The following is a 24,082-nucleotide window of genomic DNA, read 5'->3' as shown; positions in this document are numbered from 1 at the left end:
TATTGGGGGATTGAGGGAGGGGAACAGCGTTGGGGAATTGGGGAAGGGGAACAGACAAGTTGTTGTCCTTTTGTTCTTCAGTCTAGTTGTGGAGGATGTCACTTCACTGGCCCATGTTGGTATTATCATTGTGCTCTTCCCGGGTGAGGCAGTTGCTCGCCAGCCATTGGACGGCTGCTCACAGCGGCTCATGGCAGCTCACACGGGCTGCCAGCCGCTCACGGTAGCTCACAGCAGCCCACTGCAGCAGGGGCTGAAGCCTACGCTGTCGCCAGCGACTCACAGCAGCCCAGCTCCAGGTTGAGCTGTTGTTCACCATCTTAGCTGTAGAGGACGCAGTGTCACTGGCCCTCATGTGGGATCTGAACCGGGGCCCTGCTGCTCAGAGCTGGCATCCCAAGCCAACTCTTAACCAACGTGCTACTCGGCCAGCCCTAAAATATATTTTAAAGATATATTCTTACTATAATTTTACAAACTCATCATGGCATAAATGATGGCTTCAACCTACTTCTTAATGACTTAAGCTAATTTTTAGTGGGAGTGGTCTGTCAATTTTTTTGTTGTTGGAAGTGAAACAGCAAGATAGCTAATCCATGTGGCAAAAAGTAATTTTTTTAGAGAGAAAAAACAACAGAATTAAAAAACAAAAAGCACACTACAAGGTCCTACTGTTGTTATCCTGTTAGTATACAGTCTCACATGTAACAACATGTAACATCTGATTAACAAGTAAAATAAAATCTCATAGGTAATAAGCAGGGTATAAAACTGCATATATGGCAAATCCAAATTTTGCACTTAAAATTTTTTGTGTGTAAGTAATACATATGTATATAGACGAGATCAAGAAAGCTAACAAGTGATTACCCCTGTCTGATGAGATGGGTGATTATTTTAATTTTGACAATTTTCTATTTTTTTTCCAAATCTTCACAGAACATGTAGAATGCTTAGCAGAGTACTTAGATCTAAATTACCCTATGATTTACACAGTCTTACCATGAAAGTTTTTTAAAAATAAGACTTGAATATAGCTAATAACTTTTGAGTTAAATTTCACTACCAACCAAATTCCCTACAGTGCAATTAACAAGTAGAGGAAATTACTAATGTACTGGCAATTACACCATAATCAGGGATTTAGAGAAACTGGAGTAAATGTAGTTCTCATACTTGTTCAGTTCTCTGTGGATCACCATAAACTACTGTCATAGTTAATTGTTTCTAAAAACCTTTTATTTTGGATGTTATGTTATTAATTTTAAGACTATGTTCTTCTAAGTGTCTGTTACAAATACAGATTTGGGTCTATAAAAACCACGTTGTCAAATTAAGCATAACCAACTAATACTGTCAATATGTGCTTGCAACTTAATTATATTTGTTATATTCATTTTTTATTATTATTGGCAAAGTTTTTGAAAATAACTTGGTAGACAAATAAATTGGTAAAATTCTGTAGTTAACATGATTTTTATCCCTTGGGAACTTGGAGGAGACTAAAATTATGCAATCAGAGAAACAAAACAACTAAGTGCAACCTAAATTATTTAGATATTTAAATCTATCTTATTATCTAAATTATCTGGCAAAAGAAAGTACTGTCTGTCTCTTCTTTCCAGCATTACTTGGATTTCTGCTTAAAATAAAACAAATTTTTCCAGATACATTTCTATATAATCTTTCACCAAATATGCTACCTGAGGGGAAACAAAGTCAAATGCAAAATTAAAATTAAGAGAAGATGAAAATTAAGGGATGGGAAAAGATCAAATTGATGTTTCTTTCCCCCTTTAATTCATCTCATATGTGTCCCTTGTAATTCTCTAGCTTAAAAGCTTTTAATATAGTAACTCACTAAAGTGGAATATCAAACTCTTCAACAGCACAGCATATATGGCCCTCTATGATCTGGCTCCATAATCTGGAGCTCCCAATCACACCTGTCACTACTTTTCTCTCTCTATAACCAGACTCTAGCCAAATTAAACTAATTGCCATTCCCTAGCTGTATACAGGGCTTTTTTGCCTTTGCACTTTTGAACATGTTATTCTTGTTGCCTGAAATGACCTCACATCAACTTGGTTTATCAACTCCCATCTTTCCACATTCCTTTTTGAATCCCTCTACAGTGCCTATCAAATAATAAGAAATGTAAATACATGTTGAATAAAATGAACTACACCTGTTTTACTACATTAACCACACACTACCTTCTATTATGCTTTTAAATACTGTATCTACCCCTTAAGGGAGGATATGGTATCTACATTCAACTAAAAACAAATCTATTGAGCTTTTTCGCACTTGAAGTGATACAAAAATGCATAAGACATTCTTAAAATTTAGTGTGGCAAACAGACATGCAAACAGATAACTTCAATATCGGTTTTCAAAACCTTCAGTACAAATCATAGGACTCCAAAAGGTGGGTTCTATACGAACAGAGAAATATACATAATCCATGCCGAAAAGAAGAGGGAGGAAGAAATGTGCCAAGTTTTCCTGAGGCGATGACAACTCTGCTGAGTTTTTTTAAAAAAAAGAACTTTGACTTGATATAACTGAATATTTCATTTACTCTTTTTTTTTTTTTAAAGATTTTATTGGGGAATTGGGGGAAGGGAACAGCATTGGGGAATCAGGGAAGGAGAACAGACAAGTTTCTGTCCTTTTATTCTTCAATTTAGTTGTGGAGGACGTCGCTTCACTGGCCCATGTTGGTATGTATTATCATTGTGCTCTTCCCAGCTGAGGCAGATCGGTCGCCAGCCACTGGATGGCCACTCATGGCTTGGGACACCAGCTGTGAGCAGCAGGGCCCCAGTTCGGATCCCACATGGGCCAGTGATGCTGTGCCCTCTACAGCTAAGATGGTGAACAACAGCTCAACCTAGAGCTGGGCTGCCGTGAGTCTCCAGCGTCGGCATAGGCTGCAGTGGGTCTGCAGTGAGTTGTCGTAAGCTACCGTGAGTGGCCAGCAGCCAGCGTGACTGGCCGGCAGCCAGCGTGAGCTGCTGTGAGCCGCTGTGAGCAGCTGTCCAATGGCCGGTGACCAACCTGCCTCAGCTGGGAAGAGCGCAATGATCACAATACCAATACGGGCCAGTGAAGCGACATCCTCCACAACTAAACTGAAGAATAAAAGGACTGCAACTTGTCTGTTCCCCTTCCCCAATGCTGTTCCCTACCTCCAATTCCCCAATAAAATCTTTAAAAAAAATAAAGAAAGAAAAAAGAAAACAGGAAAACTACGAGATCAAGCCTCTAGACTTTGGAGATGGTGGTCCAATGCAGAACAAAACCATTACTTAGGTTAAACAACATAAGGCGTAAAATGAGTATAATAAAGAATATTTATCTTCAGGTACTATTCAGAGTCTCTGTTATTTCTGTTAAAGGCCTAATTTTTTTCTCCATTTAGTTAACTGGAATTTTCTCCACTTTAATCAAACATCATCACAATTTATTAGATACTTGTTAATTCTGTGGTTTAAACCTATGATTCTTAACCTTTTCTGGGTCTGTGCCCCTCTACTAATCTAATAAAGGTTTTGCACCTGCTCTTTAGAAAAACTAAAATGTGCATGCACACATACACATACACTGTACATGTGTGTATACACACACACACAAACACACACACAATTTTGCATACTGTACTGGGTGGTGGGACGGTGGGGTTTAGAACTCCTGTTAAATACTTTCAACTTTATAAAGGCTAGTAACTCATATTGAACTATAAAAGAGATTCATAAAATTAAAAAATCAATCAAAAGGCTATGAGGTCAACTGATATAACACTTTACCTAATACCTTGGATCTCTTTTCATTGCTTCCAAAAATCAAATGAGAAACAATTATCCACAACTGATATATAATGTAAGATCATACAAACATGTTTAAATAGATACATGTGGATAGGAGTAGGACCCAGGCAGGGTCTTTAACTTCAGGCTTTTAAAAAAATATTGATGCTATTTAACATACTAGCTCTATGTAACAGATTACTCATAGGATTAATGTTTTAATATAATTCTAAATTAAAATCAATTTTCTCAGATTATAAATAAAGTAGCTGCTCTGAAAATTAATTTCATGTCCTAAACTTCACTGGAGGAAGAAACTGAGAATAAATTACTTGTCATATAAAGTTCAATAGATGAGTTTTAAATGTAAAGAAAATAAACAAAAACCTTATTATAAAATCACCTCATTAACTTTCATTTTAACAAATTCAGCAAAATTACATTGTGCCAATGTGTTAAACCTAATAATTCATAATTGACTTAAAACATAAAACCAGAAATGGATGAACACATTACCTAATAAGATAGTCTTGTCCCCCCACCTCCAAAAAAAGGTGATCCTGAATTTGTTGGAGCTTCTAGAACAAACTACCAATTTACAGGAAATACAGGGGACAAAAAATGGGATGCTATCAGCAAAATCCAAGACTATAGGAGACTCCAGACAAATAATCTTGTTTCTTCAACAAAATCCTTGCAAGAAAGAAGGGGGCAGGGCAGTAGGGGTGGAGGGAGAGAAAGAGAAAGGGAAGAAAAGGGAAATCTATAAATTAAAAACACATGAACCAATTACAACGTTTGAACTTATCTAGATCATGATCCAAACAATATAAACATTTTTAAATTATAATTTTTGAAACAATTGGAAATGTGAACACTGACTGGATATTTGCTATTAAGAAAATTTTTTTTTGGTTTGATATGGTATTGTAGTTACATTGTAAACAAGAGAGTCCTCATCTCTGAGAGACAAACTGAAGTGTTTATAGAATAACCTGCGTCAATGACTTGCTAAAAATAAAACAGAAGGGAGGTATATAGAAGGTACAGATGGGGCAGAACCAGCCATGAATAAACATTGTTGGAGGCAGGGTAATCGGCACATGAGGGTTCAAATATTGTTTTGCTTTATTATATGTTACAAATTCTCCGATAAAAAGTTTTAAAACAATGTAAAAACCAATTTAAAAATAGAGATTGCTTTGTGTAATAGTCTATGACAAACTCATGAATTTCAATGTTTCTCCATTCTTTTTTGGAGAAATAATTCAAACGACTACATAGTATCATGTGTCCTTACCTATCCCACTCCCCAACACTCTCTCTCACTTTTTACCAGTTACCTCTTTAAGTTGTATTCTACAAAGACATGAGTATGAGTCTGCTTCTCACTTCTATGCTGCCTTCCCTTCATTCCAACTATAACCCAAAACAAAATGCAAGTAAGGGCTAACAAGTGTAAAAACAGTGCTAAAAAATACTTCAATGAAAGGAAAACTCTAAACTGTGACTTGAAATCAAACATGAAACAATGTTACTATATCCCTAAGCAGCTTTACACTTCAAAGTTTATTGTGCATAAAAATCAATTAGGGGGGGTGGCCATGTGGCTCAGCTGGTTAGAGCAGGAGCTCTGAGCAACAGGGTTGCCGGTTCAATTCCCACATGGGCCAGTGAGCTGTGCCCTCTGTAACTAGATTGAAGACAACAACTTGAGCTGAGCTGCCGCTGTGCTGCCGGTGGGCACGCCAGACGGCTCAGTTGGTTAGAGTGTGTGCTCTTAACAAGAAGGTTGCTGGTTCGACTCCTGCATGGGATGGTGGGCTGCACCCCCCCCCCACCCCGCAACTAGACTGAAAACGGTAACTCAACTTGGAGCTGAGCTGCACCCTCTACAACTATGATTTAAGGACAACAACTTGACTTGGAGCTGATGGGTCCTGGGAAAAACACACTGTTCCCCAATAAAGTTTTAAAAAAATGAAACTACAATTCTCACAAACTTAAAAAAAAAATCAATTAGGGAGCTTTTTAAAAATATAAATTCTTAATCCCCACTCTGAGGTTTAAATAAACTATTTAAATATAAAAATAAATAAAATGTAAATATACTATTCTGGGGCCAAGGATTTACTTTTAAACAGCATTCTGGCAATCTGGGAAACACCCTTTGAGAGAGACACTGCTCCTCAAAACCTTTTAAAATTACCTTTAGATTTTATAACCATTTACTGCTTAATTTCAAGTCAACATTTATAGAAATCAAACAGCAACAAACCAAGCAGAAAAAGTCCCTGTCCCCATAGGTTTTACATTCTAATGAGAGAGAAAAAGATATATGTAATTAAATCATATATGTTAGGTTGCAATAAGTGCTAAGAAGGATAACAAAGAAAGTTATCAGATGTTGAAAATTGGGCTTGGGCTGGCCAAGTATCTCAGCTGATTAAGAGCTCGCTCAAGAGTGCAAGCTCTGAGCAACAGCGGTTCAAGTCCTGCCCGAGCTGAGCTGCCAACAGATGGCAGGATGGCTCAACTAAAAAAAAAAAAAAAGAAAAAAGAAAAAAGAAAATTGGGCTTATGGATTAACATCAAAACAGTCTATATAACTATTTGGCAAAATATTTCTATGTAATACATTTTTCAGATGGTTTCTTTCTCTCCTTTAGTGCAAATGAAGTGGACTCTTATTTTTAAAACAAACATGAGAAAAGCCCCTTGAATTCACCAGAAATTGTGTATTTAGCAGAATTTTGGTGTCCCTTATTCTGTTTGTTAGGCAATGTACCAGAGAAATTGAAAAGCAGTTTAAAAATATAAAACATGAGGGCCGGCCGAGTGGGTCAGTTGGTTAAGAACTCGCTCAAGAGTTTGAGCTCTGAGCAATAGCGGTTCGATTCCCAGCCCGAGCTGAGCAGCCGCTGAGCTACAACAGGTGGCAGGATGGCTCATCTTAAAAAATAAATAAATAAATAAATAAAAATATAAAACATGAGATGCCACAGGGAAAATAATCCCAATATTCTACCTGTATGCACATATTGTGGAAGGGATTTTCTTTCTGATATCAAGTAAAAAAACTGAGAATGTACCCCATTACCATCAATCAATGTACTAAGGTGGCATACATTACAAAATTTAAATAAAACTGTTCACCTTTAAAGCTTTTGCAAACACAAATGTAGTTATTATAAATTGAGATTTACCATTTGAAGAAAAGCTGATGTCTAGCAAATGAGATGTATCTGAGAGCAGGTAGGTGCTATCCTTTGGAAAAAGAAGATTCCCCCAAATACTTCCTGTGCTAAGTAACAATTCAAACACTTTCTGCATTATATCTTGGCAGTGTTTTATCACTAATTCAAATTTAGAAGACTTAAACTCTCACACAAAAGCAATATTAGTAATTACAAAATACAGCAAGAGGTTTATTTACAGTTAAGCAGTTTTACCTTAAACTGGTTTATCTCATTCTGTATTCTCATCTTTTTTTTAATCTTGTAGTGCAATTCCTACACAGAAACGAACAAGTCTGAGTTCCCAGACACACATTTAAAAGAGATATAGGGACATTGTTTTGTACACCTGAAACTAATAATAAAAAAATAAAATTTTTTAAAAAATTAAGAAAAAATAATAAATAAATAAGAGAGATATAGGGAGCATTTTCTCAATCCGTTGAGATTTTGCTTCCTGGCAATTGTCTCAGTTTGGCTCAAAATCTTATAAGCTTTCAAAAAAAAAAAAAAAGAATAGATAGATATAAAAGCTATCAGAAGAGTAATTTTTGTCTAAAGGTGCTTTCAGATTGCTGTACTCAAATGCTTTAAATATGAAAGTTTGATGTGAGTTCTTAGCACTAGCTATTTCAAGACATTAAAACTACCTACAAAATCTGTAGATTTTACATTTTGAATAGTATTAAAATAATAATACTAACATATGGTCACAGAAGAAAACTAGAAAGAATGGAAGGGAAAATTAAACATCACCCACAATTCTACTACCCAGTTACAACATTTGACATGAGTGTACTGTCTTACAATTTGGTGATGCATATTTTTAACCCAATTTTTTACCTATATAGTTTATTCGAAGTTGTAAATATTAATTTCCTTTAAATAAAATCTTTTTTTAACCATAAAAGTAATATGCTTATTGTAAAAAATCTAGAACATACAGAAAAGTTAAAAAAATGAAAAATACCCAGGATCTTTCTACTTGGTAATAACGACTATTAATACTTTGTTGATTTTCCTAAGTCTCTTTTCAAAGTGTATGAGTATATACTTAATAACCTTACTTTTTTTTTCTTTTTTTAAAGATTTTTTATTGGGGAATTGGGGGGATGGGAACAGCACTGGGGAATTGGGGGAAGGGAAACAGACAAGTTGCTGTCGTTTTGTTCTTCAGTCTAGTTGTGGAGGACATTGCTTCACTGGCCCAAGTTGGCACCATCATTGCCCTCTTCCTGGGTGAGGCAGATCAGTCATCGGCTTCTGGACGGCCGCTCACGCTGGCTGCAGGCCGGCCGCTCACGCTGGCTGCTGGCTATATATACAGTAGCCCATGGCAACCCACTGCCACAGGGGCTGCAGCCCACGCTGTCACCGGCGACTCACGGCAGGCAGCCCAGCTCCAGGTTGAGCTGCCGTTCAGCATCTTAGCTGTGGAGGGCAGCGTCACTGGCCCTCATATGTGGGATCCGAACCAGGGCTCTCTGGTGTCCCAAACGAGTTCTTAACCATCGCACCACTCGGCCAGCCCATAACCTTACTTTTAAGCATGATTAATTCTGGAACATTCACAGGTCCCAGGTGGAAGATGACATACAAAGGGCTACGTAATAGATACTACCACCACGGGGGTTTATTATTATCTTTCCCAATTAAAAAAAAAAAAACCACCTCAAGTAACTTAATATGTATTTTAAAGATTCGTATTACTATGCAAGTTCCTTAGAAATTAAACGGTTATTATTTGCTCTGTGCACCTCTAATTTTATGGAGAGAGCCTACAGATGATTTGAAAGCTAAAATACAACTATGAAAGGGACCCAATTGTCTCTACAAAACCAATTTTTTTCCTAGTTTTTTTTCTCCAGTTGTTTTCTTAAAAATAAAAATGGGGAGCATTTGAGATCTTGCTCCCAGGCATATGTCGTCAGTTTGGCTCCAATACTCTTATAAAAATAAAAAAAATAATAAAAAAAAAGAAAGAAAAAGAAAAATACAAGAGCACAAATACAATGAGAAACAGACAAAAAGCAAAACACATTAGAATCTATTAGGGCATTTTTTATTGTATTAAATTTAAGTCATTCTCAAATTAATATTACCAAATGGAACAAAACCTCCTGAAATACTAAAGTCTATTAAGTTTGTTATATTCCAAATGCTTTCTACTCATTCCAGAATAAATTCTTTTCAGCTTCATTAACTGCCTCTTCTCAGTTAAGCATTTCAGCTTTTAATATAAATTATACACACTTTATCATATTCTTCTAAACTTTCGTTTTTCCAGGTTGAAGACACTGAATCCTTACACAAAGTTCTGCCTTTGGTCCCCTTGTATTTTACTAACTAGACTCTGTCCTGGGCAATCTCATTCACTGCCATTTTTTTCAAACATCATCCTTCTTAATCTGCAGGTTAATTCCTAATTAAACACCTCTGATCTAGCCCTACTTATTCTACTGAGCTCCACACAGAGCCTTCCAATAATTCTGTTTCCTATCTTCATATGAATGCCTCCTCTGATGTTCCCTCAGCATCACCATCATCTGGGCTCCAATTCATTTTGGACATCATCTTCTCCACACCCCATATCCAGTAGCTTGCCATTTCACCACTTCCACCTTCTGAATATACCTCTTTTGTATCCTCATCCACCTTTTTATTCCTACTGCTTGTTATCTTTTGATGGAATTATCTCAATAGCCTTTTAATTGGTTTCCTTTCTTCATTCTCTCTCCTTCCATTTCAGCTTTCAAACTTCAAAATACTAGTAAAATCGTATCACTCCTTTAGCTAAAACCCATGGATCTACATCACCTATATTCTAAATTCCTCAGCATGCAATCAAGAATCTCCATAATTAGCTCCAGCCTATCCTTTGAGAGACTTATTTGCCACTACAGCCCCTCATCATCCTACAATCTAACCACTGAGTATAAACTATTACTCGCAATACTCTGTACTCTCTGGCTACACACCTTTGTTTGTTTCCATTTACCTACCAGCTTGACATAAGGGATAATGTCATGTTTATCACTCACTGTATATACAGGGCTTTACATACTACCTATCACAGACTAATTTAAATAATTGTTTAATGAACTCCTTAACTTCACCTATCAATATTCTACCCACCCTCCAAAACTATAACCTCTAGAATAAAATCTAAAAGTTTTTTCAATCCCAGCTCCCTCCCTGCTACCCAGTTATAATTCCTCTGCACTCCCCTAACACTCAACAAACCTCACCATAGTAGTCCTCAAAGTGTGCGCCCTTGGCACATAGTTAATTTCATTAGCTGAACCAAGATGTACCATTGAAAAGTGATTATGGTCTTCCAATTTGTAGGGGAAACAAACTAAGGTATCAAATAGAATCTCTCCAATTAAAGAGTTTCTTCCCATAATTTTACAAAGCCTTTTGGATCCCCTAGGAAAAAAATCATATGATAAACTAAATATATGAGGGTGCTCTACAAATAATAGGATGACTTCCAGGTATTCTGACAATGGAACAATTTTGAGAATGAATCATAGTTTTAACATATTTTACCTTTTATTATTATTTTTTAAGCTGAGCCATCCTGCCACCTGTTGGCAGCTCAGCAGCAGCTCAGCTCGGGCCGGGACTCAAACCGCTGTTGCTCAGAGCTCACACTCTTGAGCGAGCTCTTAACCGACTGAGCTACTCAGCTGGCCCCATAGTCTACCTTTTAACATAACTGTAAATGTACCATCTTTTAAGCCTCTTGGGGGCAGGAACTGTCCCCCAAGTCCTAGAACAAAGCAGGGACTCAATAAATATCCTGTTAATTAAAATCCTTCATCCTTTTATCACTGCACTTGAACATTTTCTGAACTTTCTCTAAGTAACACAACTATTTTTTTTAAGAATGGCAACTATAATAAATAGAACTATTGTATACGGAGTATCAAGCTCTAACATTCTATAGTTCTGAACAAGAGGCAAATCCAGATTCTATTACCAAAGGTCCTCAATTTTTAAAGATTTACATAAAAAAGATAGAATTACAGAATCCAGTGGGGGTAGGGGAAGTTAGACTACTAGGGAGAAAAAAAGGCTGCCAGGGGAAAAGAAGCATCTTATTAAAATTCCCATTTCTGGGTTTTGATATTAAATGAGAATAAGTCAACAAAACTAAAATTTAACTCAGCAGGGGATTAAAATTAGTCTATGAATTTCATTTGTATTTCAAAACTACTTGTACTTTGAAACCTCTATTTTTACATTTTTAAGGCTCAATAATGTTGCTTTTGTACTCTCATCCCCAAGAAAAATATTCTGGCAATTAAAAATCAATTATAAAAGTACATAACCTTTAGCTCTATTTTAAGAAAGGCTTTTTACTTGTGTACCATTTAACAGCAACTTAATTCAGAAACAAAAAGAATATTAACAAGGATATATTATATTCAAGCTTATTTTCACCAAAATATTGTTTTCAACGGCCAAAATTAAAATTTTAAGTTCAGCTCTGTTGGGGTCACTGGTGATGCCTCTTCTATAACTACAACCTTTAAAAGTTAGGGAAAGCCATTTTCTGGGTACATAGCAACATTCTTTTTAATTGGAGAATTGGGGGAGAGGAACAGTGTTGGGGAATTGGGTAGGGGGCCAGCCAAGTTGTTGTTCTTCAACCTTAGTTGTGGAGGGCGCCAGTCACCATCTGGCTGCCCGTCGGCAGCTTGTGGCCTCTAAGCTCAAGGTGCTGTGTTACAATCTTAGCTGCGGGTGGGCATAGCCACCATCCCATGCAGGAGTCCAACCAGCAGCCTTGTTGTTAAGAGCGCATGCTCTATCCCCTGAGCCATCCGGGCGGCAGCTCAGCTCAAGGTGCTGAGTTGTCTTAGTCGCGGGAGGGCACAGCCACCATCCCATGCAGGAGTCGAACCAGCAGCCTTGTTGTTAAGAGCTCATGCTCTATCCACTGAGCCATCCATGTGGCAGCTCAGTTCAAGGTGCCACGTTCAGTCTTAGTTGCGGGTGGACGTAGCCCACCATCGAACAGGCAATCTTGTTACACCAGCTGAGTCATCCTGACACCTGTTGGCAGCTCAGCAGCAGCTCAGCTCAGGCGCAGCGTGACTGGCCCATGTGGGAATCAAACCGGCAGCCCTGTTGCTCAGAGTTTGCGCTCTTAAGCTAACTCTTAACCAACTGAGCCACTCGGCCGGCCTCATAGCAACATTCTTAAAGCATTCAAAAATATTTTAAAATTTAAAAGCTTTCAAAAATATCATCATTTAAAATTTGCAAGAGGTAGAAATTCTTATTAATATTTCATAGTTTCTAAAGCTCTGTACATAACTTCCTAGCTATTAAGTGTTTTCTATTCCTTTCCACTTAGATTTTCTCCTTATATCTAATGTTAACTGGTATTTCTCAGTTGCCTTAAGTTAATGAGATCCCTTCTAAAATATAACTTTCTTCAGAATAGATTTGTCATCTAAGTCTTATTAAGAACTAAGTCACCTAGTTCTATTACAAATATTACATATAAGACATATTGTTATATTAGATATATCTTTATATTTAACAAACTATACTTATAGATTATATACTAGTGCTATTAAAACCACCACAAAAAGCAAACTAAAAATAGAAATTTTAAAAGGATAAAATAAAAATAGAATACTGAAGTAGTAATATTTTATTTGTTCACCGAAATCTATCATCCTGCACACCTCCTGGGGTGCAGACACTACTCTGAAGACCATACTGTAGCCATATAGCAGTACCTGTAGTTCCCAGAAACACCATGCTGTTTCATGCTTTGCATTCACTGCAGTTAGGCATTCTGGAAAGCCTGTCTCAAGTCCTCAAAAAAAATCCAGTAGCAATATGCAATTCCTTCAAGCACTGGTTCAAGTGTAAGCATCTCTATTATACATTTTAACTACTGTTGTCTCTTTCTCCCTTCTTCTTTCTCTCAATTCCCATCCCTACACTTACCCACCACCCCTCCAGATTTAGGTCTCCTTCCTCTTAATTCCCCTTGTACCTTGTTTATATGTCCATTATAGAATCATTATCTTAAGTGTCTGGGTTCATACTCCACTAGACAGCACTTAAGGGTAGAGAACTTATCTTTTGATATTAGGGATGTGAATGTCTAGCTCTGGCAGATAAATATTTGTACGACCAACTAATCTATCCTAGCACTCTTATAGTACAGATGAAGAAACCGAGATCCAAGTTACACAATGGGTCCAAAGTACTAATACAACTGGGCTGCTCTGTAATGTGGCATCTTCTTTATCTAACGTACCTCATTTCTTATTCACTAAAAGGCTCACGAGTAAATGGAACAGCTATAAAGTTCTCCTTTCAGTAAATCTGAAAATAAGAGTTAATTCAATATCTTACAAATATATACCAGAAAACAAAAGAAAACTTAAATAACATCTCAGTGATTGTTTTTATTACTAAAATAACACATACCGCTTATTTATTAATAAGGAATTTGAGTAATTCATTTGCTGAAAATCGTATTCATGTGGACAGTTGACAGAATATTGTTCTGAACACTATATATCTTAAATGCATACCAAACAGTTGTAACCTATGCTTTTTCTCAAAATTGTGCTCACCACTCTGTATTTGTTTAGTAATGACGCAAATTTCAGGCTAGTACATAAAAAGAAATGATTTCCTAGTATCAACAAGTGAGGTCCAGCAAACATATTATTTACAAAATGCTTGTATACATCAAACACAAAAAAGTGAGAAACTCAAAACTTTCATTATCTTTATGAGACCATAATATTACTTTTTTGCTACTAAAAATGCAAGAATTTTCTCTCTCTTGGACTAAAAATATCAGAACTACATTATGTTTATAAACAACAGAATGTTATAAGTTTAACTTCTAAGTATGGATGCTATATGATTTATATGGGAATACGGTATTCTGAGCATTAACCACTGGGAATGAAAGCATTTACAAATTTACCTTTATGTAAAAGAGAAATAGTCTCCCTGCTCTTTTGTAGGACTCAAGAAATGATTATATACACGCTTCTGAAAATACCTATAATTCATTCAAACCTATAAGCTACTTCTTAGCATTTACATACAGCCATTCTTTTGCCTCATTCTTAGTCTGTTTCCACATTTGTAAAACTGGATGCTTGGACTAGATGAACTCTATAGTACCTTCTTTCTAAAATCTTGTGACAGCAATTTGGAGTATATTTTACTATTTAAAAATAATGATGTGTATGATTTTTATGTCAGACATAACTATAAAGCACTGTGCAGTCAAGGGTAACAAATACACTACACAAATATAATGTCACTAAAATATTAAAAGTAATTTACAAAGCCAATTTGTGAATAATTATTCTTACCAAATAATCCTACTTTATGAAAGGATTTAAGAACAGGTCCTTAGTGTAAACAGAACTTCCCTAATGAGTCAAGCACAATGTTAATTCTTGTTTTCAGTGAAAGAAGTCACTGATAGTCTTGAAAACAGCATACAGAAGCCAATAACAGATGACATTATTTTAAAATTATAAATACAAATCAAGAATCAAAACAATAACACAACTTTTCAGGAGGTATTCTGTAAAAACACTAGTACAATGCCCAGTTCCAGATATGAGAAAAATACTCATTTTATTCAGCTATTACTACTACTATTATAATGGTTAAAACTTATATTGGGCTAACTATGGGATGGGCACTGTTGATTTTACATTTAACTCAATTAAACCTATGGCAATCCCATGAGGTAGGTACTATTATTATCCCCATTTTACAGATGAGATACTGAAGTCAAAATGGAAAGTGACTTGTTCAAGTTCACTTGAGCTGGTCAAGTCAAACTACTATTCAAGTACCATTTCCAACAACAGCATTTCAATTATTTTTCTATTCCTAAAAAAACTGCCAATTGAGAAATTAATCTAGCTTGTATCAATTTTAACTATAAATTAATAGTTTATTTCAGTAGCTTCCGTTATTTCCTTTTTTGTTGTTGGAAGTACAACAAGGGCATGAGCCACCTGAATTGCCTATGATTTCCTGTAGAAACACAAACATCTAAGCGTATTAACAATTTTGTATTGATGCACACACTATTACTGCAAAAATTCAGTCTCCTCAGATGAAGCTGAGAGAAAAGATCAGGAGTATACCAGAGTAATCATTAACCATTTAATAACACTTCATAAATCTCCGATGGCCGACATGGGTAGTAAAATGATACGACTATTTTTACCGGTTTGAAACCACCACCTGTTTACATGAAGTAATATTTTTCTAACGATATTTCATCCTAAGAATTTTTAAAACTTGCATGCTAAAACTGTCTAAAAGTTGCGGGTGCAATTTCCATCCCACTAAAACTTTTCGTCTGCCTAGCCCTGTAATTCTTCCTACGGGCACCAATTCACTTGACTTCTACAAACTTTACCTGCTCTTCGGCGCTCTGGCCTCGGCTTCCTTTTCAGCTTTACATCTGGGTGCCGTGCTCTTTCGCTCACACCCATCACACCCGAGGGACCCTGCCCAGCGCTGCTCCTCCTCCCCGGGTTCTCCAGCACCGACTCAGCACCTATCAGCGACGCCCCCAGGCCCCTGGCCCAGCCCATCCTCGGACACGTGCGAGGGTGTGTTTGTGTCAGTCCTTCAGTCCCACCTGGGACAGGGCTCACTTACCGAGAGAGAAGCGCCAACTTCTGCTCCAGCATCATCTCCAGCTTCTGGCCCTGTCTAGAGATCCAATGGTCCACTCCATGAAGGCGGTAGCACGTCTCCAGCATCGACCTGAAGTCGGCCACGAACTCCGTGATGCCCCCGTACTGGCCGCTAGTGAACTTCTCCTCCATCTTCAGCAGACACATGCCCTGCCCCGGCTGCTGCGGGAGGGAGCGGCTGCCCCGGCCCCCGCTGCGCGGCCCCTCAGCCGCCTCCTCCTCCCAGGTGGCAACGCCCCCCAAGGGCTGCAGGAAGGGGGCGGTGAGGCCCCGGTGCTTTTCCTGCAGGAACTCGCCCAGGATGCGGTAGCCCTGCTGCAGCTCGTAGGTCAGCTCCTGCTCCTTGCAGCCACCGCCCCCGACCACCATCGCCTCCTCCACCTCCTCCTCCTGGTCTTCTGCGTCCTCCCGTGAGGAGGCACTCCTCCTTCGGGCCGGCCCTGAGGCCCGGGCCGCAGCTGCCACCTCTTCGTCGTCCTCTTCCTCGGCCGCCAGTGGCGGCCGCTCCTCCTCCCCGGCCGGCTCCATCTCCCCCGGCGTCTCGGGCACGCTCATGCCCCCGGCAGGCCCAGGTTGGGCTGTGTGGAGCGGCCGCTCGAGGCGCCGGGGGACGCGTGAGTGAGGGCCGCTTCCTCAGGGCTCGGCCGCGCCGCGCAGCCTCAGCCGCATCGGGCCTCGCTCTCCCCAGCCGCTAGCTCGGCTCGGTGCGCGCGGGGGTCTCGAGCTTGCCGCCGGCGGGGCGGGGTTACATGGCGCGCGGGGGAGGGGGGAGAGAAGAGGAGAGCCTAGGTGCCCTCCTCTCCCCTCCCCCCGGCGGCGGCGCGCGCGCGGCCCTCGCCTGCCTCACCCGTCCGCGCCCCGCCCGCCCGCTCTTCACCCGTCAGGCCGGGCCTGGTCGCCGCGGCCTGGGCGCCCCACCCCCTCCCGGGCCGACCAAGTGGCTGGGAGGGGGCGAGGAGGAAGCGATGGGGGTCTTCTCTCGCCTCCTCGGAGGCGGCCGCAGTGCAGGGCCGCGGACCTCGGGCTCCTCCTCCTCTTCTCCTTCACACCCCCTCCCGCCCCTCTCTACCTGCGGGGACCCAGGCAGGAGGCAGTGCGCGGACCAGGCCCGGCGACAACTGTCAGTTACAAGCCCTGCTGGGAGGGGGGGTGAAGAAGGGAAGGGGAGGGGCAGAGAAGGAGGAGGGCACTGAGGCTCCCCCCACCCCAAACTGGGGCGACCTGTGGAAATACGCAAAGAAAGAAGCACCGTCGCCATCCACGGTGCGCATGCGTATTAGGACAGCCAGCCACCCCGCCCCTTGCTTCGCGTCCCGCCCCGCTACGGGAAAGCACGGACTTAGGCTCAGCTGCAGGTCCCGAGGCCTGGTAGGTTGCGCGGACCAATGATGTCATCAGCCTGTAGACGACGATGAGGGCTGAGTTGAGGAGGAAGCAAGGCGCCTGCGCAGCTTTACTCGCCACCTCCTGAAAGGCCACAGGCCTTTAAAAAGCAAGTACTGGTTAGGATGTTTCTTTTGCGATACCCTTACTAGCCCTAAAAACTAACAGTAACCCAGAAGGAGCTTGCTAGATAACTTGCGTCAATGGCAAATGAAAAGTAATAAGGCACAAAATGTAAATCCTAGCCTATTGTAAAATTTACATATTCTTCGCACACAACCTCCCCCTTATGACTGCCGCCGGTTTATAAAGCTAGAATTTTGAACAGTGTAAAAAGGTTCAAGAACGGGACCAAATGAAACATAAGTACACGTGTAAAAGAAAACGAGATTATTGTAGAAGTAGAATTTCTGAAACTCCTGTCTCCAGTTAACATCAATTCCTATTTTGGAAACTTGCCTCATGTTTTCCGTTAAAATGAGAGCATAGTTCTACACTCTTCATTCTCGAGATCTGCTAAGAATAGAGGAAGGAGATGGAACCTCATTAAAAAAATACCCTTGGCACTAAAAACAGTCTTCAAATATTTCAAGTCTAAGCCGTATAGCATTAAGTAAGTCATTAGCATGGCCTTACAGTCTCACTACACATTAACAAATTACTGTTTAGGTAGTGTCTAAAAAGTGGACATTAATTTACATATTGCTTAAAATAAGTGGGAAGAAAGGAACTAATAGTTCCAAAAAGCAGATATTCTGTTTTCTCATGTTCTACTTGAACGCTTTTGCTCTTTCTACTTAGAACGCTCTTGCTTGAAACCTGGAAGACAAAAACAAAATTCTACAAATCAAGCATTTTTAAAAGTAAAAGCTATATAACTAAATGGTCAGGATATTCTAACTCGATTGTTTCTCATTAATATGGACCTTTAAAGACATTTGTAATTAGGCATTTGCAGCATTCTCATCGTAGAGCCCATAGAATTACCTCACCTCACAGAAACAAAGGCTGAAATCAGTCCTACTTCAGCAACTGGCAAACAAAAATGGGTCTCATTGGACACCCCTCATTTCCTTTGACAAAGCCCAAGAATCTGGAGCCACCCTTCACCAGCAAATATCCCTTTGACTTTAGTCACCAACCCTGTTTCAGGACTCTCAGATATTAGCTTGCATTTGTTGGAATCCTGCGTCACTAAGCACTTCTTTAATTCTTACAACAATCCTATGACCTGGGTATTTCGCCCATTTTTCAGATGGAGAAATTGATGCTTAGGTGAAGAAGATAGTTTGCCAAATTTCAAATCTGGGTCTGTCATACTTAAAAATTCTCCAGGGACCTAATTCCAAGCCATCTGGCAGAATTTCCAATTTTGCAGCATGCACAATAGTGTAGGAAATTGCTAGAAATGTTGATCAAGGGCTTTGTAAGAGATAAGATAAAGAGGTACGGGTGAGTTGAAGAAACCTCAGCTATGGGTCATGGAGAGGCCAAGATGATTGCAATCAGGTCCTTGAATTTAAAAATATAAGAAATATGTTGGTTGTAGGTAAATTAGAAAATATAAATGAGTCTCAAGAAAAATTGCCATTCATTCCTAGAGAAAACCTCTATTAATAAGTTGTGGTGGGATTTTTCTATTCGCATATACTTTTTAATCTTAAAATTGTGACCATACTGTACTTAATATCCTTTTCCCCCTCATTAATAAATAATTGTAGGGAATGGACAGAAACTGCATATCTAAAATCTACCATATCTCTGACCACAATAGCCTACATAGCTTGCTTATCTGAACTGGTAGAAGGTGAATCAGAGAAATTCTACAAGGAATCCCAAACATAAAAAGAACACAGTGTAGGTACAAACAACAGCAATGATAGCTACCATTTATTAAGCACTTACTAGGTCTTAAATATTTGCCAAATACTTTACATACACAGGACTCACAAAAACGCCAGGAAATTATGACATGTATTTTTTCTTAAATTTTGGATCAATGATTTGCTGAATAGAAGCTTTTCTCTACCCTACAAAAGCTCGACATTAAAGACTGACATTCCAATGAATATAATTAACCCTAGATTTATAGAACTGTTTTCTTATAATGTATAATGCACATCTAATGCTAAATGACAGGTCTCAAAGCTATTTTGTTTTTCATGTTTAAAGATAAAATTAGATTTGCTTCCCTTTCATTTTTACAGTAGAATACTCTTCCGTGCTACTATAGAATCTATTTAGAACTTCTTCAAAATAGAAATCTATTTAAGCCCCATTTTGAATTAGGACTTCTTGTTGAGTAGCTTTGCAGGGGAAAAATAGTATACATATACAATATTCTACTCAAACACATAACATTGATTGACTCCCACAAATACTGATTACTGTCAAACACTGTGTTATATAGTATGTTACATGCTACCAATGTTAGACTTACCAAGACACTCTTTTCAGTGACCATGATTCCTAGAGTCTTGGAAAACTTAACAAATAGAGTCCAATCTGGCTAAGGAGATTCTAAAATTCTTATAACTCTCAGCTGGACACCTTGGGAACTAGAATATGGATATGTCTCACCCAGTTCTCAGAAGGGCATTATGAAAAAGTTCATATACATTACAGGGAAAACATCCACTGCAATATCTCAAAACTCTCTCCCAATTTCAGTATCCTCCTATTACCATGAAAACCAGGAGTATTATCAAGGAAGAACAAGCCTGGCACTATAGTCTTCACCCATAATTCCAAAGATATTTGCCCTAGAAGTTCTGCTATCCTAACTTTGTGAAGTCTTAGCATCTTGTGATAGGCAGCATGACATTTTGACACCAAGTATATTGCTTGCCCAGCACCAATAATTCAGACAAATGGCAACACTTTATATACTTCACATCAACTAGGGGAAAGGTGACAAACATTCTAAGACAATGGAAGCACAGGTTATCACCAAAGTCTGTGTTTAAGAGGTAAAACATGCAAGTTGGACAGAAGGCTGTAACACTGACTAATAATCCTGGAGAAACATAGAGAAAGAGTACAAACTGCTTAGCAGGGAGAGAACAGTTCTCTCAATTATAATGGAATCCATTCACAACACTTATTTGGAGTTACTTTTATGGTAGATGATAATTCAAGTGATATTAAAGTGTTTCAAGCAAAATTCAGCAACTCCTGTAAAGCTTCCCGATGCTCATCATCAAGTTGGGATACGCATTCCAACCATAATTCTTCAGAAGTCTGTACCTGACGCACAACATTAGCTAGGCGTTTGGCACAAGGATCTTCATAGTTAATAGTATCATTAATTTTTCCTTCTGCAATTATACTGATTATTTTGGGAAGATTGGAATTATTTGGACCAAGTACAACTGGGTGGTTACTTTCAATTAAGTCACAGAGAAAACTCAAAGTCTGAATAGCTTCCTCTTTATCCTCATGTAGTGGAAGCCATGACAGCCAGTGTGGAAGAACTTCATCTACATTTACACAGTTAGGCTTAAACTTCAAAATCTTGCCTATTGCTGAGATACAGTTCTCCGTAGCAATGACATTTTTTTTGGTTTTGGAATTTGCACACTTAATAACTTTTACCAGCAGTGGAACAGCTTCTGAACACAAAGAACGGTAATCATCTCCACCAAACTGTGCCATAACACCCAGGCCATAAGCAGCAGCTTGCCTGACTTCAGGGTTGTTATCTCGCATATTTAGTAGCATTGGCCATCGAAAATATTCTACATATTTAAATGAGGTTGGACTACAGTGCTCTATGATATCATCAAATATGCATAGTCCCCACTGTCTGTCTGGCCATGGCCTATTAGAACAAATTAGATTTACAATTAATGGAAGCAGCTGTTCAAACCACGGTAAAATCTTTTCTTTGTAAGTACTAAATAATGAGTGCAAAATATCAGATACTTTGGTCAGAATGTAAACATCACATTCATCCTCATCTTGCAGAGACATTTCAACCTGTTGGTCATAGTTTTCTTCCTGTCTTTTAACCTGCCTCAATTCTTGGTTTTTAAAGTGACCTTCAAGTTTTGCTCTCAATATTTCTCTCAGTTCTTCCAACTGTTCATCATTAAGGCACCCATCTCCCATTACTTCAATGGACTTTGCAAAAGAATTCATTATTTCTGAGAGTACATCTGTATCGGGTTCAGTCCCAATAGCCTTGATTAAGGGATCACATATGAACTGCCACATCTGTGCAAGATACTCTGGGCCACGAATTTTTGCACATTCCAGGAGAAAAGGCATGGACTCAGCTGCTGCTACTCGAACATTGTCATGGAAATAAAATTTCAGTAAAGGAACCATCAGCTTTACAACTTGTTCTGTATACTCCACAAAACCTTCCCTTAATTCCTTAGCATAGTAAACCAACATCTGGCAAGCAGTTGATTTTGCTTCAAGTCCTGAAGTTTTAATTCCAAAACTTTGCTGGTCTCCAAGATTTACAAATTGCCAGCCATCATCATCACTCATATTCTCCACATCTTGTGTATCTAGAAGAGCAACATCGGGTTTAGCTGAAGCAGTCTTAATAAGAGGCTCGATAACCAGTGGAAGATACTGTTGAAAATCATTTCCAAGAATTTTACACATTCTAGCCCATGCTGAAACCATGTAAGAGGTCTGAGGATCATCATCTTCCATATTATTTAAGTCTGATTGTGTCTTCAACAATAGCTGCATCACATTTGATGCATCTTGCATAAATTTTTCCTTCCCAACAGCAAGACCAACATGGCTAATGCACTCAATAGTTTTTCCTTTTAGGAGCTTGAGTTCTTTTTGAACAGCAAGCTCAACAATGTGCTTTAGTGAGGGCATAAATATATCATAATATGGAACAAATTTTTCTTCTATTGTATCCGCAACTGAGGCAATGGTTGTAACAAGCTGTTCCAAGGCCAACTTAGTTCCATTCCGAATTAACTCTTGAAGTTTAATCACCAAGATGGAATGTAGATTTCTCACCATACTATCCAAATACAGAAGTAGCAATGATTTGGGGCAGTCTTCAATAAAAATAACAAGTGCAGAAGCTGCATGTGATTGCACACGCTGATTACCTTGATTTTCCATGGTACGCAACAGAGCCCCAATCACTGTTTCATGGAATTTCTTTTGGAAGTTAGGCGCAAAATCTGTAGCCATCTGTCCAAGTGTAGTACAGGCTGCAGCCCTCACCCTTGGATGAGGATCCTGAAGAAAAAGCAAAACAGAGTTAACCATTTCATCTAGAATTGGTTCCATTTGCTGATGGCATCCTTCTCCAATGGCAGATAAGGCCATTAATCCAGCATGTCGATATTTCCAGTCAGGGCTCTGAAGCATCTGCATGATATGCTCCTTAGTGATTGGTAAAACAAGTTTTCCACCGAGCCCACAAGCCAGTCTGTCTAGTGCACTCTCAGCTGCAACTGCATTGCTATCAAAATCATCTTCTTCCATTTCATCAGCATTTACCCAGTCCTCATCATCCTGTAGATCAACCATCATTGCTAATATATGAGGAATTGCCTGTGCAATAACATTTGTATGTTTTTTCAACATTGGGGTTGCAGTTTCAGACAAGGTCACTATTACTTCAAGGGCCAGCTGGCGTTGCAGATTACTAAGCCTAGAGTCTCCACATAACTTTAGACTCAGTTGCAGAGTATCTTCTAAATACGGACCCAAGTATTTGGGTACAGTATCTGCAATTTCAACAAGGGATTCTAGGACTGAATCATCATCCTGGTAGCATGAGTCATTCACAGCCTGTAAGATTCCAGGAAGCAAGTCTGCAAAGTCTTTGAAAAGAGCAATGTTATTCTCATTGGCAAGTACAAATGCAGCTGCAGCTCTAGCGGATAATGTCCTGATTGCTGGATGTTCTTGATCTTGAATACACTGGTCCAACAACCGTTTGATGATATCCAAATCGTGCCGCTCTTGGTGCCCAAAAATCCCAGGAAAGTGCCAGAAAACGTGAAGTGCAACTTCCCAAAGAACCACATTTTTGGAGTAGATCGAATCAATAAGGAACTTCAGACCTTCAGGCCAGTGGTTAGTGCCATCCTCATCTATCAAATTCCTGGCCAGCACCGCAAAAATATCACAAAGTTTTTTCCTCATACTAGCATGTGTTTCTAACTTAACAGCCAGTATCAGTTCAATCTTGACGTCCCTCTGAACATCAGAAGGCAGATTTGGATAGACTTCCTCAAACCCAGAGGACAAAAGCCGTCGTAGCAGTGCGGCAGCCATTTGTCTCACCTCATAACCTGCTCTTCTATTTCTGACGGCATCTAAGAGGAATGTAGTCTTACACAGACCTGGGATATTTTCATAGATTTCCTCTGCCTGCCTCCGCACCATACAGCTTGGATTGATCAGGTTCTTCAGAAGCTGGTAAAACTCTTGCTTTCCCGACACGGTCGCCGGCACCCCTGCAGACCCGGCCGCCGCCATCGCGCTCTGTCAAAGCAACCGCGACCCGGAAAAAAGGAGGGGGTCTTGGCTCAAATCAGTGACGCAAGCGAGGCGCCGGTGGGGATGGGCGGGGCCGCTTCTCCCTCCGCGGCAGGCTCTCTAGCTGAGCTTTGAGAGGTGGGGAGCGAGGTCCGAGTAAGGGATGTCTTCCATCTGTGTAACAGATAAAAATGCACGTGCAGAAGAGGAAAAAAGAAATGAAATTATGATATTGATTGTATTAGAATATATGGGCGATTTTATTAACCTTTACTTTACTTCTAAACTATCTCTGTTGTTACCCTGATAATTTTAAAACAAGTACAAGATGAAAACTGGCTAAGTGAAAGAAGCTGATCACAAAAGGCTAAATATTGTATAATTCCATTTATATGAAAGGTCTTGAATAGGCAAAAACATATAGAAAGTAGATTAGTGGTTGCCAGAGGCTGGGGG

At 39.4% G+C, this 24,082-nt stretch overlaps 2 protein-coding genes across 10 annotated transcripts in view; both read right to left on the bottom strand.

Moving 5' to 3' along the window:
- Positions 1-17,786, bottom strand: part of BRD10 (bromodomain containing 10) — a 109,567-nt gene extending 91,781 nt beyond the window's left edge. For 3 of the 7 annotated variants that reach the window (XM_019664733.1, XM_019664734.1, XM_019664735.1), the window contains exon 1: positions 15,735-17,558. In XM_019664733.1, the coding sequence (XP_019520278.1) occupies positions 15,735-16,327 (593 nt within the window). In that variant the 5' untranslated portion in view covers positions 16,328-17,558. Of the gene's footprint in view, positions 1-15,734 lie in introns of all 7 variants that reach the window. The other 4 variants (XR_002126475.1, XM_019664737.1, XM_019664736.1 and 1 more) reach the window with 3 other exon arrangements.
- Positions 17,787-19,011: 1,225 nt separating this feature from the next.
- Positions 19,012-23,668, bottom strand: RANBP6 (RAN binding protein 6). 3 transcript variants are annotated; one of them, XM_019664752.1, is made up of 2 exons: positions 23,491-23,668; positions 19,012-22,375 (listed from the first exon to the last, which is right to left on the bottom strand). In XM_019664752.1, exons 1-2 carry the CDS (start codon positions 23,624-23,626, stop codon positions 22,305-22,307), a joined length of 207 nt encoding a protein of 68 aa, XP_019520297.1. In that variant the 5' UTR covers positions 23,627-23,668; the 3' UTR covers positions 19,012-22,304. The 3 variants fall into 3 exon arrangements, with proteins under 3 accessions (XP_019520297.1, XP_019520296.1, XP_019520295.1); XM_019664751.1 differs by having other exon boundaries at positions 23,432-23,665; XM_019664750.1 differs by having other exon boundaries at positions 19,012-23,665.
- Between the last annotated feature and the right edge of the window lie 414 nt (positions 23,669-24,082).

The sequence above is a fragment of the Hipposideros armiger genome, unplaced genomic scaffold (assembly GCF_001890085.2).
Source record: "Hipposideros armiger isolate ML-2016 unplaced genomic scaffold, ASM189008v1 scaffold_429, whole genome shotgun sequence".
In the NCBI taxonomy this organism is placed as follows: Eukaryota; Metazoa; Chordata; class Mammalia; order Chiroptera; family Hipposideridae; genus Hipposideros; species Hipposideros armiger.
Note: the sequence above shows the minus strand (reverse complement) of the source record. Positions and strands in the feature narration are given on the sequence as shown.